Source organism: Anabrus simplex, chromosome 1 (assembly GCF_040414725.1).
Source record: "Anabrus simplex isolate iqAnaSimp1 chromosome 1, ASM4041472v1, whole genome shotgun sequence".
Classification (NCBI taxonomy): Eukaryota; Metazoa; Arthropoda; class Insecta; order Orthoptera; family Tettigoniidae; genus Anabrus; species Anabrus simplex.
In genome coordinates this window covers 1,515,934,911-1,515,955,087 of record NC_090265.1, presented here as the reverse complement: position 1 = coordinate 1,515,955,087, position 20,177 = coordinate 1,515,934,911, and the positions used below count along the sequence as shown (strand labels likewise).

At 40.6% G+C, this 20,177-nt stretch overlaps 1 protein-coding gene across 1 annotated transcript in view; it reads right to left on the bottom strand.

Annotated features, from left to right (window-relative positions):
* The window catches only part of LOC136879866 (tubulin polyglutamylase ttll6), a 651,223-nt gene that overhangs the window by 49,507 nt on the left and 581,539 nt on the right, over positions 1–20,177 (bottom strand). Inside the window, exons 12-13 of the mRNA XM_067153263.2 lie at positions 14,613–14,798; positions 14,385–14,528 (exon numbers count right to left, since the gene is read on the bottom strand). Coding sequence (XP_067009364.2) covers positions 14,385–14,528; positions 14,613–14,798 — 330 coding nt within the window. The remainder of the gene's footprint in view (positions 1–14,384; positions 14,529–14,612; positions 14,799–20,177) is intronic.

Below are 20,177 nucleotides of genomic sequence, written 5' to 3'. Positions count from 1 at the left end.
TCTCATAGTGCATCGGCACTGCCGGTGGCTACAATTAGCCTACGCAGTGAGTTCGACAGCCGTAGTGGAAGGACGTGTTCCTCCCGCTCGCTCTCTCTCTCCTTGCCAGGCGCTCTGTACTGTCCCAGTACTAGTCAGGCAGCTGTACTTGTTAGTACATCTTCGAAGGAGCTTTGTCTAAGCTGAGCACTTCTCAGTGCTCGCTTCTCTCTTTCAGGATTTTATTTCAGGATGGCCACGACGAAGTTCAGGGACGGTCCCAATGGCATGGCGATGGCGAGAGGAGTCTACTACAGGGGAGGTCGCCTCTGCACAACGCGGCAATGGATGGAGGACCACCCAGAACCGAGGACACCGTCCTCACCGAGGGAGCAGGACGAGTTGCAGACCGAGGTGGAGACGGAGCCGCACAGGGACGGGTGCGATCCCCCTGAAGGCTTTTTCTTCTCTGAGGGCTACACCGATCCGGAGTACGAGGCGCTGCTCGTCTACTACAGGCCAGGTCGCCCTGTTCATTCCGAACGGGCCCTAGTCCTGGACAGAGTGCGGCGCCCCCTCCAGGGTGGCAGGAGGCTACCGACGACCATGTCCGTGGAGAGCCATCTACCAGGAGGCCTCATCATAAGGCATCACGACCAGGAGCGGATGCACGACGTGGAGATGGAGCTCTCTACTCTGTTTCAGGTCGTCCGACTACCTGGGAGGGACGGCGTGCCAGGGACGAACGCCGGCGCCCTCAGGAGGAATGCTGAGCCGGAGACCAGGGAGGCCATCACCCAGACGCCGAGGAGGCTAAGGCATAGGGCGGTTAACACTGACCTATCCAAGCCACCCAGCCGGAGACCAGCGACGCCACAACGGAGGTGGAGCACGCCGCCCCCTGGCGCCGCGACTGTGCGACCCAGGCTGAGCGACTCGGAACTGCAAAGTGGACGCAGACCGCTCCTCCAAGGGCCACCTCCATGAAGTGGTCACAGACCCGGGCCTACCAGGAAGGGCCTGTCACCTGGGCGCAATCCAGGAAGGCGCCCCTGATGGCAGATGGCAGCACAGCAGTGGAAAAGGACGCCCCATGGCGTTCGGAGACTGCTACCCAGGCCCAGCCTGCCATCATATCTGTCGAACTGCAGACCTCGATGTGCGCCCTCCAGGACCGGGAACGCAGTCGAGTGGTAGCACCGACCGACGCCGCCGCCGCCAGCCAGGAGAAGGAAGAAGACGGCGACGCAGCGGAGCCACCAGCCACCCCGGGGTCACCAGGCCGGGAGGAGGGCCACCAGGACGAGGCCTCTTCCCCCGCCGAGAAGAAACCCCAGGGAAGAAGAAGACGACGACGCCGGACCAGGAAGCAGAAGGCGATGCCGGCCCACCACGAGAGGACTGCCCAGCTGCAACGCAGGACTGCTCCCAGGACAGCAGTCAGCCGAGGAGCCAATCAGGAGAGGACCTCAGCAGGTAGCGGTAGCGGCAGTCAGGTGAGAACAGAACGTCCCCCTCAACAGCTCTTGCAGTGTTTCCGCTGTTTGAGGTGGGGCCACCGACAGGTCAGCTGTGGGCTCCAAGTAAGGTGCAACCGTTGTGGTGGTGATCACCATTACACGGCCTGCGCTACACTTAGGGAGGCGCCGGTGTGCGCCAACTGCGCGGGGGGCCATCCGGCCTCCCATCGCAGTTGCCCTGTATACCGGGCCATGGCACGGGCAGAGAGGAAGGAGGCCCGGCGCCATGTCCCGCAACCATCCAGCAGGCGGGCTTGGCCTCATTCTCCGGGATTGGAGACTGGGTACGAGGGACCTCAAGGGGGTCGGGCGGTGCGGCAGGCACTAGTGGCTATTGCCGCATGGCTCGGCAACCGGCACGGCCCGCGCTAGTCACAGCAGTGCCCAGAAGGACTGATCCCCTGAATAACTGGAACGGCGAGGAATAGGCTTATGACGATGCATGATACCTATTTCCAACTAACACAATTACCTGGACCTCTCCAGAACCACGTCCTTGCATGTGCTATCTACAAAATGTCAGGTTTTACATGTAGGCACCTTTCTATTTCCGCCTATGTGGTTTTGTCCTGACCCTTACTACCTGATTACACCACTATTGATACCCACCACCACATCTGGCCTGGTAGCATGCTGAGCATGGGGACAGGCAGATACTCCTGTAGTATCACACTTCCACTCCTCCCTGCTATCTTTTTCTTCTTAGAACTAATAGCATGTCGGAGGCCATGTAGATTGAGTCGATGGTCACGCGGGGGGAGCGGGCTTCGGGGGCCCCCCCGAAAAAAAAAAAGAAAAAAAAACCTCCATGGTATGCACTAGCCAGCACCTTGGTAGGTGTGCTAGGTACCAACTGATGAGCCCAGCCTAGCACACGAGGGCGAAACGCTGGCAACCAGGAATGAGATAGCTGGAAAATTTATAATGTCCAATAACGGACCATTAATATTGGTATTAAAACATTTCAGTCTCTGAAGACTTGTTAGCAATGTCAATGCACAACTCATTTGTGACAAAGCCCATTAAATTTTTTTGAGACTCAGGTTCCACAAGTCTTGTTGATGGGCCATTGAAATCTTCTCCAACTTACGTGCTTCCGGATAAAGGAATTGAATTTTGCATTTCCTGATAATAATTGCAGCCTAATTTGATTTCTCACTTCAAATGGAGTTGGGTTGTTACAAAATACTCTCAACCCATGAACACGAGAGAAAAAGTTCTCCAAACAATCCTGGTTTATGCGCGATGTTAGTATGTAAGAAATACCTTGCCCTTTCGGGTTCTCATAAAGTCTGAGTAATTACTAAATTTGACGCAAGTGTGACTAACGGATATAACTTGAAAACAATATTCTCTCACCCATGGGTAAATAATGCAAGTATCGAGCTTAAATTATTATTATTTTACGATTATTATTATTTTTTTTCTACTGGCTTTACATCGCATCGACACAGGTCTTATGGCGACACATGGGATAGGAAAGGCCAAGGAGTTCGAAGGAAGTGGCCGTGGCCTTAATTAAGGTACAGCCCCAGCATTTGCGTGGTGTGAAAATGGGAAACCACGGAAAACCATCTTCAGGACTGCCGACAGTGGGATTTGAATCCACTGTCTCCCGGATGCTATTATTATTATTATTATTATTATTATTATTATTATTATTATTATTATTATTATTATTATTACTACTTGTAATGTATGGCTAGGAAGTGTTTACATTCATTTAGTATTAATATGATTATTAATATTTATGTAGTCAAATGATCGCAGTGTTTGAAAGGGTATGTCATGAAACATGTACTGTATACAGACATTTATATGAGTTCAATTAATGTAAGAACCTGTATATAATTTATTATTACCTGTATGTATGATTTGTAATCCACTACAGAATTGTGAAACATACTGTAACATCCACAATGGCACTCGGTAGATGAGAACTCTGTAGAATATGATGATGATGATGATGATGCTTGTTGTTTAAAAGGGCCTAACATCTAGGTCATCAGCCCCTAATGGTACGAAGTGTAATGACAAATTAAAAGTTCAAAATCATCCACTGACTAAAATAAAAAAAGTCATGAAGAATGAATGGAGGGATATGAATTTAAAACAATCAGTGGATCCGACGCAAAAACTAACATAAAAAATAGTATTGCTGACCAAGGGACCACTTCTAATGCACAATACTGAATCGAGGAGGCTTGTTGGCTAAAGGGGTCCAAAATCCAGGTCAACGGCCTCTCATAACAGTACTTATCACCAGTAAAGTGTCCGCCTCCGTAGCGTAACGGTTAGTGTGATTAGCTGCCATCCTCGGGGGCCTGGGTTCGATTCCCGGTACTGCCAGAAATTAAAAAAACGGCAGGAGGGCTGGTATGTGGTTGAAATGGTACATGCAGCTCACCTCCAATGGGGGTGTGCCTGAAAAGAGCTGCGCCACCTCGGGATGAGGACACGAGTTTATTATTATACCAGTAAAGTAGAATCATGGTATTTGTCATGTTGGGGTACTAATCAAAAGAAGTGTAGACTCACGGTATTCCACACATGATGATACAACTCACAAGTATTGTACGTTGCACATGTAACGCACACCTATGGTGTTTCTCACATAATGGCACCACTCATAGGCAACGCAAACCGATGGTGTTCCTCACCTATGTGTACTAATCACTGTCGCCAGTATTCCCATGGTGTTCCTCATATAGTGGGTACTAATCACAGGCAACGCAGATCCACGGTGTCACTCATAAAGTGGTACTAATCACAGGCAATGCCCAGACCCGTGGTGTTTCTCACAATGATACTAATCACAGGTACTGGAAACCCACTGTGAACCACTCTCTGCTACTAGTAACCACAAACCTCTGGTGTAACTAATATAGTGGTACAGTAATACCCGCAAGTAAAGGTGACCCTTGGTGTTCCCCGCGAGATGGTACTAATAAAAAATGAGGTAACGGACAAAGAAAGGCAAGGCCACGAAGGGCGTGAAAATGAAAGACTCCCTAGACCTCGAATGCTCTAATACCGTTGGAGTCAGAAAAGAACAAGAGTTGACCAAGGGTGGTCGGACAGGATAGACGAAAGTGAGGAGCCTGGAACAAGTAAGTGGAAACAATGACAGGACTCGGCTAAGGGCCCCGTGGTCGAAAACCCACACTCCCAAGTTGAGAGCCCCTTGGGCCCCTTTTAGTCACCTCTTACGACAGGCAGGGGATACCGTGTGTGTATTCTTCATCTGCAAAGAATATTCTGCTGGGCCTAAGCACTCTAGAATTTATGAGAAAATGTATCTTTCTAGAAGCCTGGCCGACGGTAGAGACGAGTTATTGTTTAGTAGGTTTAACTGGAGTTACTTGTGAATACGTGTTGTGGTTAGGCTGACGTGCCAACGTAGGCAGTCAGTAGTCAACTGTTTCAACTGTGTTTTAAGATTGCAATCTCCATGTGCTGTGACAGGCAATTGTTAAAATTGCGGTTTGTTGATGTGTATATTTTATTTGTGACAGCAGTTGATCACGATATGTGTATGTTTATGTGAAGTTAAGGTGAAATAAATAAGTGTACCACCTGACAGCATTTCGTGTGCATCTTTGTAAATTGAAATTACAAATCCCTTCTGAAAAGGTAACAGAATGTTTCTTTTGTTAACCCTTACCTGGGGGATAATGTCCAGAAATTTTTTCAGGGTACTTTCTTGGCTGTTAATATTAAGTTCATAGCCACGTTTGAGTGGAGTTTTATGGTCCTTGCAGATCCTAGAATTTAATACATCGAATACATCATTAACCAGCTTGAAAAAATGACTTTCATGATTTTTATGCTGGAAGTATGTAACTGCTTTAGCAGTACGCCGAGAAAACAGCTGTGCGGCTAATAGTATATTTTGATGAGATCGTCCAGTTACTGATATGATACGTTGGTGTGAGGTCCCCACTTTAGTGGGCTAACAATTCTTGTATCATACCACTATGTACTTCAGTTCCGTCGGGCAGCGAAAGACCCTCATTTAAGAAATGGTTCCTCAAGCTTTAAAAGATGAGGCACATCACAGAAAACCCACACTTTTCTTAATTTGCCCATGGGATTATAAAAGAAAGTGTTGGCCATATTCACATGCAGCTCTTTCCACACTTTAGCATTTTTCCCTCCCATATCACATGTTACGGCAACCACATTAATGTGGAAAGCTTCAATGTTTGTAATAATGTCCTGCAGAATTTTGGCTGTCATGGTCTTGTTATAATCCACAGTCATAAACCATGACTAAAAGGACATTTCTGTAGGGGCCCAGTATTACATTACCCATTGAATCATAACAAATACAAGAGTCAATATTAATCTAATCAAAACTTAAAACAGCATATTTATCCAGTCCTTGAAAATTTACTGCACAAGACTTTAATAAAAGGAGCACTTCCTTCAAAATACCAGGTCTGTATTTCAGTTTTTGTATCCACTTCTGCAATGTTGATCAAGCAGGTAAAGGAGTGTTTCTCTTTCTAAGGTACGCATAAGCCTTCTTAGAAAGTGCCCTTAAAGGAAGAGCACTCGCAATGTCTTCTGAGGACCATTTCACTATTACCTTCATGCTTACAAGACACCAAATCTGTCCTGGTGTAAAACATTTTGTCAGTATTTTCTCTACCATTTTTCTGATAATATTTTGTGTCACTTTGGGTGGTGATGGTCGTCTTTTTCCTGATAAGACATACCTTGGACCTCTACATTTTTCAAACGTATCTTTCGTAGGTTTCAGCATCACCAAAGTAGCAGCATGCTTCCTTTCCAATGCTTCAACTTGTCTTTGAAGTTTCTGAGTTTCTTCTTTCTTATTATCTTCAACTGTGTCAGTAATAGTTGACTGGGGATCATGTAGTGAGAGTAGACATCGCCCATTTCCTGATATTTTGACCTTCATGCTGTATATCTCGTTCAGTGGAGCCCTGTGGAAAGCCAATACATACGTGTTTTAGAACAGTGTTTTGGACACCATTAGGCCAAAGTTTTCAAAATAGCTTATACCATTAGATTAGATGACAGATATGGAAGTAAAGAATACATACCTGTGATGTCCTCCCCTGCAAACCATGTGACCTTGTCGCAGTGGGGAGGCTTGCGTGTCCGAATGAAGCAGATAGCTGAGCCGCAGGTGCAACAATATCGGATGGGTGTCTGTTGAGAGACCAGACTAAGGAATGGTTCATCGAAAGGGGGGTAGCAGACTTTCGGAAGTTGCAAGGGCGGCAGTCTGGATAATTGACCGATACGGCCTTGTAATAATACTCAACATGGCTTAGCTGTGTTGATACTGCTACACGGCTGAAAGCAACGGGAAACTACAGCTGTAACTAACTCCCGAGGACACGCAGCCCTCTCAGTATGAATGATGTACTGATGATGGCTTCCTCCCGGGGTAAAATATTCCGGAGGTAAACTAGTCCCCCATTCCGATCTCCGGGTGGGGACTACACGAGAGGGGGCGATCATCAGGAAGATGGATACTGACATTCTGCGAGTCGGAGCGTGGAATGTTAGAAGTTTGAATCGTTGTGGTAGGTTAGAGAATCTGAAAAGGGAGATGGATAGACTAAAGTTAGATGTAGTTTGTATAACTAAGTACGTTGGCAGCAGGAACAGGATTTTTGGTCAGGCGACTACTGAATTATCAACACAAAATCAAATAGAGGAAATGCAGGAGTTGGTTTAATAATGAATAAGAAAATAGGACAGCGGGTAAGCTACTATGACCAGCATAGTGAAAGAATTATTGTCGTCAAGATAGACACCAAACCAATGCCCACCACAATAGTAGAGGTCTAAATGCCTACTAGCTCAGCGGATGATGAGGAAATCGAAAGAATATATGAAGAGATAGAAGATTTAATACAATATGTAAAAGGTGACGAGAATCTAATTGTGATGGGAGACTGGAATGCAGTGGTAGACCAAGGAAGAGAAGGTAATACAGTAGGAGAATTCAGATTGGGACAAAGGAACGAAAGAGGAAGTCGGCTGGTTGAATTCTGCACTGATCACAATTTAGTCCTTGCCAATACTTGGTTCAAACACCACAAACGATGGCTGTATACGTGGACGAGACCTGGAGACACAGGAAGGTATCAAATAGACTTCATTATGATAAGGCAGAGATTCAGAAACCAGGTGTTGGATTGCGAAACTTTTCCAGGAGCAGACGTGGACTCTGACTACAACTTGTTGGTCATGAAATGCCATCTGAAGCTGAAGAAATTGAAGAAAGGAAGGAATGAAAAAAAGATGGGATCTAGGCAAGTTGAAAGAAAAGAGTGTAAGGGATTGTTTCAAGGAACATGTTGCACAAGGACTAAATGAAAAGGCTGAAGGAAACACAATAGAGGAAGAGTGGATAGTCATGAAAAATGAAGTCAGTACGGCTGCTGAAGAAATGTTAGGAAGGAAGAAAAGATCAACAAAGAATCAGTGGATAACTCAGGAGATACTAGACCTGATTGATGAACGATGAAAATACAAGAATGCTAGAAATGAAGAGGGCAGAAAAGAATACAGGCGATTAAAGAATCAAGTGGATAGAAAGTGCAAGGTAGCTAAGGAAGAATGGCTGAAGGAGAAGTGCAAGGATGTCAAAGGTTGTATGGTCCTAGGAAAGGTAGATGCTGCATACAGGAAAATCAAGGAAACCTTTGGAGAAAAGAAATCTAGGTGTATGAATATTAAGAGCTCAGGTGGAAAACCACTTCTAGGGAAAGAAGACAAAGCACAAAGATGGCAGGAACATGTCCAACAGCTGTATCAAGGTAAAGATGTAGATAATTTGGTTCTGGAAAATGAAGAGGCTGTTGATGCTGATGAAATGGGAGACCCAATTTTGAGGTCAGAGTTTGACAGAGCTGTGAGTGACCTAAATAGGAACAAGGCACCTGGAATTGATGACATTCCCTCTGAATTACCGACTGCCTTAGGAGAAACCAGGATGGCAAGGTTATTCCATTTAGTGTGTAAGATGTATGAGACAGGGGAAATCCCATCTGATTTTCGGCAGAATGTTGTTATACCTATTCCCAAGAAAGCCGGTGCTGACAGGTGTGAAAACTACCACACCATTAGTTTAGTGTCTCATGCCTGCAAAATTTTAACACGTATTATCTACAGAAGAATGGAAAAACAAGTTGAAGCTGAGTTGGGAGAAGATCAATTTGACTTCAGAAGAAATGTAGGAACACATGAAGCAATCCTGACCTTATGTCTGATCTTAGAGGATTGAATCAGGAAGGACAAGTCCACGTACATGGCATTCGTAGATCTAGAAAAGGCATTCGATAATGTTGATTGGGCCAAGCTATTTAAGATTCTGAAGGTGATTGGGTTCAGATACCGAGAACGGAGAATTATCTACAATCTGTATAAAAATCAGTCTGCAGTGATAAGAATCGAGGGCTTTGAAAAAGAAGTAGCAATCCAGAAAAGAGTGAGGCAAGGCTGCAGTTTGTCCCCCATCTCTTCAATGTTTACATAGAATGGGCTGTAAAGGAAATCAAAGAGGAATTTGGAAAGGGAATCACAATCCAAGGAGAGGAAATCAAAACCTTGAAATTTGCCGATGATATTGTTATTCTATCTGAGACTGCAGAAGATCTCGAGAAGCTGCTGAATGGTATGGGCGAAGTATTGGGTGAGGAGTACAAGATGAAAATAAATAAGTCCAAAGTCTTAAAGGATGTAGATGAATATTGTTACTTGGATAGTGAAATAACTAATGATGGCAAAAGTAAGGAGGACATAAATTGCAGATTAGCACAAGCAAGGAAGAGCTTTCTTAAGAAAAGAAATTTGCTCACTTCAGACATTGATATACGAATTAGAAAGATGTTTTTGAAGACTTTCGTGTGGAGCGTGGCATTATATGGAAGTGAAACATGGACGATAACTAGCTCAGAAAGAAAGAGAATAGAAGCTTTTGAAATGTGGTGTTACAGAAGAATGCTGAAGGTGAGATGGATAAATCGAATCACAAATGAAGGGATACTGAATCGAATTGGCGAGAGGAGATTGATCTGGCTAAATTTGATGAGAAGAAGAAATAGAATGATAGGACACATCTTAAGATACCCTGGACTTGTTCAGTTGGTTTTTGAAGGAAGTGTAGGTGGTAAGAACGGTAGGGGTAGACCAAGGTATGAATATGACAAGCAGATTGGAGCAGATGTAGGATGCAATAGTTACGTAGAAATGAAAAGGTTAGCACAGGATAGGGGGGCATGGAGGCTGCATCAAACCAGTCTATGGACTGATGACTCAAACAACAACCTGTGATGTAGTTTCACTTGCCCTAGATCCTTCAGTAGTAAAACCTCCATGCCACTTGGAAATAAATTGAGATGGTACAGCATTTGGGCATTGTATTTTCTTGGTGGGCAAACCTAAAATATCATTTAATGAAATCTTGCTCATAATCCGTTGAAAGAAAATGAACAGAACATATGCGAGAATTGTCTGGATTAAACTTATCAGTTCGCTTACAGCGAGAAATCCACAAATGCAATAACTCGTCATTTTTTGGAAACCTGTGATACATAACACCAGTACATTTAAATCCATAATTACAACACTGCGCCACAACACAATAAATACGACTTTTAACGTTTCAACTCATTATCATTACAATGCATGGGTTCACACCAGACCAAAACATAAAGTAGAACTAACTGAAAAGATCAGCAGTAGAAACACATATTTCATCAGGAGGGCAGGCAAGTGCTGACTTCATAACACATGTCATGCAGAAGGTGAACAGGGAGAGAAACAAGTGAGCACGATGTGGGAAGGCACTTCACTGCCTGTTAGTGAATGCATGATGTTTTAACATTGTTCTGACAGTGTTGCCACTCTTTTATTAATAAACCTTGCGTATTGCAGTAGACCTATATATTATTACAACTTTCTTTTTAAAGTGGGTTGTCTGAAAAGTTTTGAACATTTCTGACTGATGCAAATTTGAGTGCTCTATATGCTGTCATACTGTTTGGAATCATATTAAACCATTTGCAAGACAATTTTTAAATTAATCTTTCAGTAAAGTTAGGTTTCAATCTGCAGAAGTTCTGTGTTTCGTACTTGGTTCCAAATATAGATGAAAAAAACACAATGGAATGGATGATTTAAGAAATGAATGATGACCAGAGATGAAATATGGAGCAGAAACACTTCTGGGATCCAACAAAACAGCAAAATGGAGTATTAAATCAAAGATGCTCTTTGTTCAGTGAGAGTTTAAAAATATTCTTTGCAATGAGCTACTCTTAAACAGTCAGATGATCAATCTAGATGCAAACTGCAAGGATTAATGAACAGAAAAATCAATCAATCAATCAAATCAATCAATCAGTCACTACTGATCTGCATTTAGGGCAGTCGCCCAGGTGGCAGATTCCCTATCTGATGTTTTCGTAACCTTTTCTTCAATGATCGCAAAGAAATTGGAAATTTATTGAACATCTCCCTTGGTAAGTTATTACAATCCCTAATTCCCCTACCTATAAACGAATATTTGCCTCAATTTGTCCTCTTGAATTTCAGCTTTATTGTCATATTGTGATCTTGACTACTTTTAAAGACATCACTCAAACATATTCATCTACTGATGTCATTCCATGCCATCTCTCCACTGACAGCTCAGAACATAGCACTTATCTCACTAAGTTTAAAAAAAGAGTATTTCATTACCCCATCTATTCAATACAATTAATTCCATGGTTATGTGGTTAAATGAACATAGAAATTGCTGGATTTAAAGGGACATGTTTTGCCCTTTTTTTAATTGGGCATCATCAGCCTTATTTAATCATAAAACAAGCTTTGGTTTGAGAAATTTATCACTTATAAAATTGAACTGTTGATTTCTTAAAAGTATTGACACTGAGGAATAGTTATTATTATAAATAAATATATTGAGATATAACATATACAAGACATGTAAAATTACTTTAAACAATTTAAAATATTAGTCTAATATCAATCTAAATTTACCCCTCCCACACTTATGTTAAGAAATAAAAATGGTAAAATGGCACACAATAATCAGGATAATGCTAACATTCTTGCAGAATACTTTAAAGAGTTACTTAATTGTGAGGATCCTGTGGAACATTTAGAATTTGATCCTAACCCAAAAAATAAAACTCCATTACAAAAGATTATACCACCAGTTTACAATGAAGTGAAAACGGCAATTAATGCACTTAAAAACTACAAAGCAGCAGGAGAGAATCAAATAGTAGCAGAAATATGGAAGAATGCTAATGATCAGACTATTCAAAACCTACATAAATACATCATTGATATTTGGAACACGGAGAAGCTTCCTGAGGAATGGAATACAGCGATAATCCACCCGCTGCACAAGAAAGGTGATCGCTCCGATCCAAATAATTATCGGGGGATATCCTTACTTGATATTACATACAAGATTTTATCCAAGATTATATACACAAGAATCCAAGAACAACTCGACCAAGAACTTGGAGAATATCAGGGAGGATTTCGACCAGGTAGAAGCTGTCCAGATCAAATCATTAGTTTAAAATGGATAATGAAGCACCAAAGAGTTCGAAGTAAGGGTCTGGTCATCACGTTTGTAGATTTTAAAAAAGCATACGACAGTATTCATCGTGACTCATTATTAAAAAGCCTTAAAGAATTTGGCTTACATCAAAAACTTGTTAACCTCATTAATATGACTTTTAAAAATACGAAGGCAAAAGTTAAATTTAGAGGTGAATTATCAGAATCATTCACTATAAGAACTGGACTTCGACAAGGAGACGGACTTTTACCATTGTTATTTAATTGTGCATTGGAGAAGGTTATGCGTGAATGGAACAAGAAATGCCAACCAACTATCAAGATCGGTAGAAATATTAAACTCAACTGCCTTGCTTTTGCGGACGATTTAGCATTACTTGCAAATACAATAGAAGAGGCTAAATTTCAAATTGAACAACTAGAAATTATAGCTAAAAAAATGGGATTACAAATTTCATTTGAAAAAACAGAAATGATGCCAACTTTTAAAGTTGATTTACCAGTTATTCAGCTGAACAGTAATAAAGAGATTAAAATTGTTCAGAAATTCAAATATCTTGGGGAAATAATAACATGGAACACAAATGAAAAAGAAGCAATAGAACACAGAACAACTAAATTTAAACAAGCACAAAGACTTACCTGGCCAACCTATAAAAAAAAATCTCTTTCGATAAACGCTAAGCTGAAACACTATAATTCCATAGTTAAACCAGAGGCAACCTATGCTAGTGAAACTTTATTCAAATTAAATGTAAAATCTACAACAGACAAATTACAGAAAACTGAGAGAAGAATTCTTAGAACAATTATTAATAAAAAACACCAAGTTGATGGACAGTGGAGATTGTTGCCTAACAACATTGTCTATCGTGAATGTGAATCAATAATATCTACAATGCGTAAAAGAAGAATTTCCTTTTTCTGTCACATATCAAGATTAGCAGACACCAGGATATTGAAACAACTATTCGATTACTTTTTGAAGAATAAAATCAATAATAATTGGTTCAAAGAAGTTCAGGACGATTTGGAAGAATTGGGTATAACTCGGCAACAAATCAAAGACAGAAAAGAGAAGAGGATTTTGAAGAACAAAAGCATAAGTCTCAAACTAAAAGCAGTTGAACGGAAACAATATACTATATCGGACACACAAAGGGCTTCCAGGTCGGAGAGGATGAAAAAGTTCTGGGAGAAGAAGAAGAAGAAATTAACTCAAATGTATTGATTTCAGTGCTCCAATGTGGGCGTAAAATATGTAAATAAAAAATAATAAATAAAATTAGTCTAAAAAGAAAGGAATTTTGTGTCATATTAATTCTATGAATCCAGCAATCTCTACATTCATTTAACCATATAACCATGGAATTAACTGTATTGAATAGCTGGGTTAATGAAATACTCCTTTTGTAAACTTAGTGAGATAGCTATTTTCAATACGGAACAAAGATGAGAGTAATGGTTTGTAACATACCACTTAGTCAAGCAGATCGTCTCCTTTCTCCCAAGTCTTCCCAGCCCAAACTTTGCAACATTTTTGTAACGCTACTCTTCTGTCGGAAATCACCCAGAACAAATCGAGCTGCTTTTCTTTGAACTTTTCCCAGTTACTGAATCAAGTAATCCTGGTGAGGGTCCCATACACTGGAACCATACTCATGTTGGGGTCTTACCAGAGACTTATATGCCCTCTCCTTTACATCCTTTTCATCTGTCCCAAAAATATCCTTGGAAAGTGAAGAGACAATATAAAGTGAGGTACAGTGACCACCTTCCTAGTTTATTTTAGCTGCTTGGAGGGACTGATTGACTTGGATTAAGTAGGAATACGTTAGTCGCCTTGATAAAGAATATTGAAATGTATTTGAAATGAGGCAATATGTATATAAGGTACAACAATATGGTCCAACCTAAGAAAAGAACTTAATAGTAACAGATAGGTGGTTGTGTTCCACCAAGAGAATATGGAGCTTCATAAAAGATGAGAGTATGAATCCAAATTCAATAAGAACACATTGTTTCAGTTCACTGCAAGACTACATTCATCAGAGATGAGTCATCTGATTTCTACTTGTTTTCTTCTTTGTAGAATTCTGTGTACAAAATAACTCATTTGGCGATTTCATTGTCTCTATGGCAGCCTAGTTTCGTGTGAAGAAAATGTTATAATTGATGGAAAAATGAACAATATTTAATAAATATTCTTCAATGCACAAAATTTATTTCACTTCCATCTGAGAAAAATACTCAGAATTTTCCTTACAATTTAATATAGTAGTCTTTAAATAGTTTTACCTGTTCCAATAAGCCATTACTGCGAATTAAGAAGTCTCTCTGAGCCAGCCCAGTCATCCTGTCACGCTCTTCAGCTTCTAGTATTGGTTCAGGATCATAACATGGCAAACTACATGATTTTATCTCACGGATACCTCTCTTCAACTGTAATTGAGGAACAAGAATACTCTACGTTAATGTATATTTTTATTTTCTATTCCATGCTAGTAATGAATTCCATGAACTTACCGCAAGTGGTGGTGGTGGTGGTGGTGGTGGTGGTGGTGGAGATGGGAGTGGTTGTGGTAGCAAACTCTTCTTGGTTTGCAGAGGTTTCTTAATTGGTTCTTTGGAAGGAGGACTTTCTGGCTGTAGACGCTCCAATTCCTTAACCTTTCCTACAGGTCGTTTGGCTGCTTCAAGTTTTGCTTTACTCTGTTTGATTAAAATACAAAGTCATTACTTGCATATAGTACATGCTAACAAAGAAACATATAGCTTAGATAAAGTTCCTCATAAGTTTCTAGAAATGAGAAAAAAATCACAGGAGTAAGAAGAACAGATCCTTTGAAGAAGAGTATCAGCAAATGGCAGGGAAGGGTATTCAGTGCAAATTCAACCAGGGAATTTTTACACAGAAGTATTTTCATCTTTGGAAAAGGCACCTATTGGAGAAGTTCTCAAAAATATTTAATCCAAAGTAAATTTAAACCAAAGAAAATTGTCCCAAATTTGTTAATTAAATTATTTCATGTTCCTTTTTATATTTCTGTCTTTAAGTATCGATGTAGTTCTGTTCAGTACTATAATTTACATTGCCATATTATGACCACAAAAAAATGCAAATATTCAATAATATTTTCCATGATCTCTGAAATCATGGTACTGGGATGTAATGTTGAGGATGTGAAAACAGGTTTGTACCTTTAAAGGTAGTAAGGTGTGGTAAAAATCCACTATATTATAACAGAGAAGTAAAGAGACTAAGAAGGAGGTGCAGACTGGAAAGAAATAGAGTTAGAAATGGCAGTGGAAGTAAGTTGAAATTGAAGGAACTTACTAGGAAATTGAATCTACCAAAGAAGGCAGCTAAGGATAACATGATGGCAAGCATAATTGGCAGTCATACAAATTTTAGTGAAAAATGGAAGGGTATGTATAGGTACTTTAAGGCAGAAACAGGTTCAAAGAAGGACATTCCAGGAATCATTAATGAACAAGGGGAGTGTGTATGTGAGGATCTTCAAAAGGCAGAAGTATTTAGTCAGCAGTATGTAAAGATTGATGGTTACAAGGATAATGTCCAGATAGAGGAGGTGACTAATGCTAAAGAAGTATTAAAATTTACATATGATAACAACGATATTTACAATAAGATACAAAAGGTGAAAACTAGAAAAGTGACTAGAATTGATAAGATTTCTGGAGATATACTAAAGACAATGGGTTGGGATATAGTACCATATCTGAAGTACTTATTTGATTATTGTTTGGTTGAAGGAGCTATACCAAATGATGGAAAGTTGCTGTAGTAGCCCCTGTGTATAAACGAAAGGGTGATCGACATAACGCTAAAGACATAAGGCCAGTAAGTTTGACATGTGTTGCATGTAAGCTTTGGGAAGGCATTCTTTCTGATTATATTAGACATGTTTGCAAAATTCAATAGAAGGCAGTTCGGTTTTAGGATAGGTTATTCCACTGAAGCTCAATTTGTAGCATTTCAGCAAGATATAGCAGATATCTTGGATTCAGGAGGTCAAATGGACTGTATCGTGATTGACCTGTCTAAAGCATTTGACAGAGTGGATCATGGGAGACTTCTGGCAAAATGAGTGAAACTGTATTAGACAAAAGAGTGACTGAATGGGTTGCTATATTTCTAGAAAATAGATCTGAGAGAATTAGAGTAGGCAAAGCTTTATCTGACCCTGTAATAATTAAGAGGGGAATTCCTCAAGGCAGTTTCCTTATATATATAAAATTTATGAGTAAAGGAGTGGAATCAGAGGTTAGGCTTTTTGTGGATGATGTTATTCTGTATAGAGTAATAAATAAGTTACAAGATTGTGAGCAACTGCAACGTGACCTCGAAAATGTTGTGAGATGGACAGCAGGCAATGGTATGTTGATAAACAGGGTTAAAAGTCAGGTTGTGAGTTTCACAAATAGGAAAAGTCCTCTCAGTTTTATTGATGGAGTGAAAGTTCCTTTTGGGGATCATTTTAAGTATCTGGGTGTTAATATAAGGAAAGATCTTCATTGGAGTAATCACAAAAATGGGACTGTAAATAGAGGATACAAATCTCTGCTCATGGTTATGAGGGTGTTGACGGGTTGTAGTAAAGATCTGAGAGAATTAGAGTAGGCAAAGCTTTATCTGACCCTGTAATAATTAAGACGGGAATTCCTCAAGGCAGTTTCCTTATATATATAAAATTTATGAGTAAAGGAGTGGAATCAGAGGTTAGGCTTTTTGTGGATGATGTTATTCTGTATAGAGTAATAAATAAGTTACAAGATTGTGAGCAACTGCAACGTGACCTCGAAAATGTTGTGAGATGGACAGCAGGCAATGGTATGTTGATAAACAGGGTTAAAAGTCAGGTTGTGAGTTTCACAAATAGGAAAAGTCCTCTCAGTTTTATTGATGGGGTGAAAGTTCCTTTTGGGGATCATTTTAAGTATCTGGGTGTTAATATAAGGAAAGATCTTCATTGGAGTAATCACAAAAATGGGACTGTAAATAGAGGATACAAATCTCTGCTCATGGTTATGAGGGTGTTGACGGGTTGTAGTAAGGATGTAAAGGAGAGGGATATAAGTCTCTGGTAAGATCCCAACTAGAGTATGGTTCCAGTGCACAGTACACCCTAAGCCACTGATGAGTGCAGACGTATTGAGTGGAGGGTCCCTGGAGTGGGAGAAGTGAGTGCAAGTGCTGAGTGCAGGAAGGTACTGAGGAGCTTACTGACAATGATTGGTGTGGAACAATACAGGGCAACCATAGGAGGACGGCAGGGAAGAAAGAAGAAGTGAAACCAGGAGGGTGTAAAATGGAAATGGAAATTAAAGGAGAATTAATGCTATCAGTGGCGGTGATTATAATATTGCTATGGATTGGGGGGGGGGAGTCGAGCTGAACCCATGTCTGACCTCCAGTGGAAATATGAGCTGGGAAGACATGGAAACAATTAGAAGAGTTGTAAAAGAGGTGGTTGTAGAAGTCTGCCCCTTGGAGCAACTCAAAAAAATGATTCAAGAACAAACGAGGGAGTTTGAAAGAATGGAGGGATGGTTGCAAGAAAGGGCAGACGACACAACATCGCAAGTGAGGAAAAATGCTGAAGAAGTTGCAGCATTAAGGGAGAAAATAGGATGATTAGAAGAAGAGACGCTGAAACTGAAAGCAGAAGTGGAAGCCAACACTTTAAATCGCAGGAAGAAATGCCTATTTATATATGGTGTGCCTGAGGAGAAGAGGGAGGACAAAGTGCTTACAATTTATAAAGTAGTGGACCTAATTCAGGGGAAAATGAAAATTAATTTTAGTGAAGTGGACATAGACAATGTGCAGAGAGTGGGAAGAAGTAGAGGCAACAGGCCTATCAAAGTACAACTGTTTTCTACGTTGATGGCTGATATTGTGGTTGGCAATGCGAGTAACATGCAGAGGGAAAAAGTATGGATCAAGAGGGACGTGGGAATATAAGTGATCAGGAATGAAAACATTCTTAGAAAACATATGATACGAGCTAGACATTAAGGGCTGAGAGCAATTATCAGAGGACAAGAACTAGTTGTGTCAAGCAGCAGGTGGAGTAGAATCTGGTCTGTGAATAGATTGATGGACCTAGAAATGAAGATAAAACAAGACGAAGAAGCAGAGAGAAGTGAAGCGATTAGTGGGGAAGATAGGCAAGTGAAAGATAGTGATATGGGAGAAGAGGGGGAATGTAGTAATGTCAATACCAAAAGTAACAATGTGCTGTGCGAAGAGAGACAGGGAGAGGTGCCAAGTGAAAATGCGATCATAAACACCGATAAGGAAGGAGCAGTGGATAATGGGGTGAGAACAGGCAGGCCTAGGGATATAGTCACAGTCACAGCTAGAGTCAAACAAAGTCAGCAGGGTGGAAACAGTGAAGAAATGGCAGCTCAGAGGGGAATGGAATGTTCAGAGGCAACCTGGAAGAGAGTAGAGCAGCGCTGGAACGAAGGGTGGAGCAGATGTTTCAGGAGTAGAAGCTTAGAGACATGTGGGGAATAGGAGGAAATGATGAGGGTATTGCTACAGGAAATAAAAACTTAATAAAGTCAGAAAGAAGTAAGAAAATTGTTACAGAAGGCAGAGTGGGAGTAAGTTGAAATTGGTATGTAGTAAGGTAATTTGGAATTGATCTGGAGTGTTAAGTGTAAGTGAAAGGTTGTGGAGTTGAATGGAGTTTTTGGTAGGTAATGAAGTGTGTTTATTTATTGCTGGGAGTTGGATGGAGTTTTCGGTAGATAATGAAGTGTGTTTATTTACTGCAGAAGTGTGGAGATGGAGAAGTGGTGGTATATGTAATGGCAGAATTTAAGTGTTGAGAGGGTTGAGAATTGAAAAGTGGTGTTTGTTTGAGTGCTAAATGTATGTGGTGAAATGATCTGTAGAGGGATATACTGTATGTTAAGTGTAATGTCTTGAGGTGTGTTATGATGTGGAGTTGGAAGTAGGTGTCTGTAAGTGGCGGTATGAGATTGGCAAGTTGACGTACGGTGGTATACGAAGAGTGATTGTGTTTATTAAATAGGCAGGGTTGGCAAATTTTGGTTTGGTGGACATGATGGCAAATTTAATGTGGAGAATAAGTATATTTGATGAGTGATGTATAAAAGTTGGAGCTGGTGGCATGAGATTGGAAAGGTTGATGGTGATTTTAGGTTATTTGTGTGTTTGTTAAGCAAATTTAATGGTTTGATTGGCAAAGAATGACGAGGAGGTAGTTAAAGTGTTGGAACGTGGGGGCTGGATCAGCAGAGTAACCAGGTCAGGTGTTATGACAATATCTATGATGGAATGTGCCGCGTCGGCGAGGCCAGTCAGGTGGAAGGTGTAGTTCTTTTTATAGCTTGCATATGTGGTATTCTAATTTTTAATTATGTGTTTGCCTTTTGCCAGGGCTAACAGCTCTCCGGAAGTGAGTTGACCGTGGGCCATTTGTTTATATGTCTTTTAACTATACTTTATTTAAATAGCATATTCTGGAAAGACATTAGAAATATTCAGGGGAGACGTTGGACGTGGCATGAAGGGACCGAGGATGCCTGCTGTGGTGACCCTCACTTTGGGGGTCACACTTCTAGAGTATCCGACGGACTTCGTGGCATGTCCAAGGAGTACGTTTGATTATTATTATTATTATTATTATTATTATTATTATTATTAGTTTGTTTTTGTCAATTTCTGTTTATTTGAGTATAGGCTGTAACTGTTATTTTTCTCATTTAACAGATCAAATGGGTATTTGTTACTGTAGATCTGGAGAAAAATAATAAAGCAATAAAGAGTATGGTTCCAGTGTATGGACCCTCACCAAGATTAATGATTCAAGAACTGCAAAAAATCCAAAGAAAAGCAGCTTGATTTGTTCTGGGTAATTTCCGACAAAAGAGTAGCGTTACAAAAATGTTGTGAGTTTGGGCTGGGAAGAACTGGGAGAAAGAACATGAGCTGCTCGTCTAAGTGGTATGTTGCAGGTTATAAATTTCATTTTTTTTGTCTGTATTGAAGATCTACTTGTGATACAAATTCTTATAATTTTATTAATTACC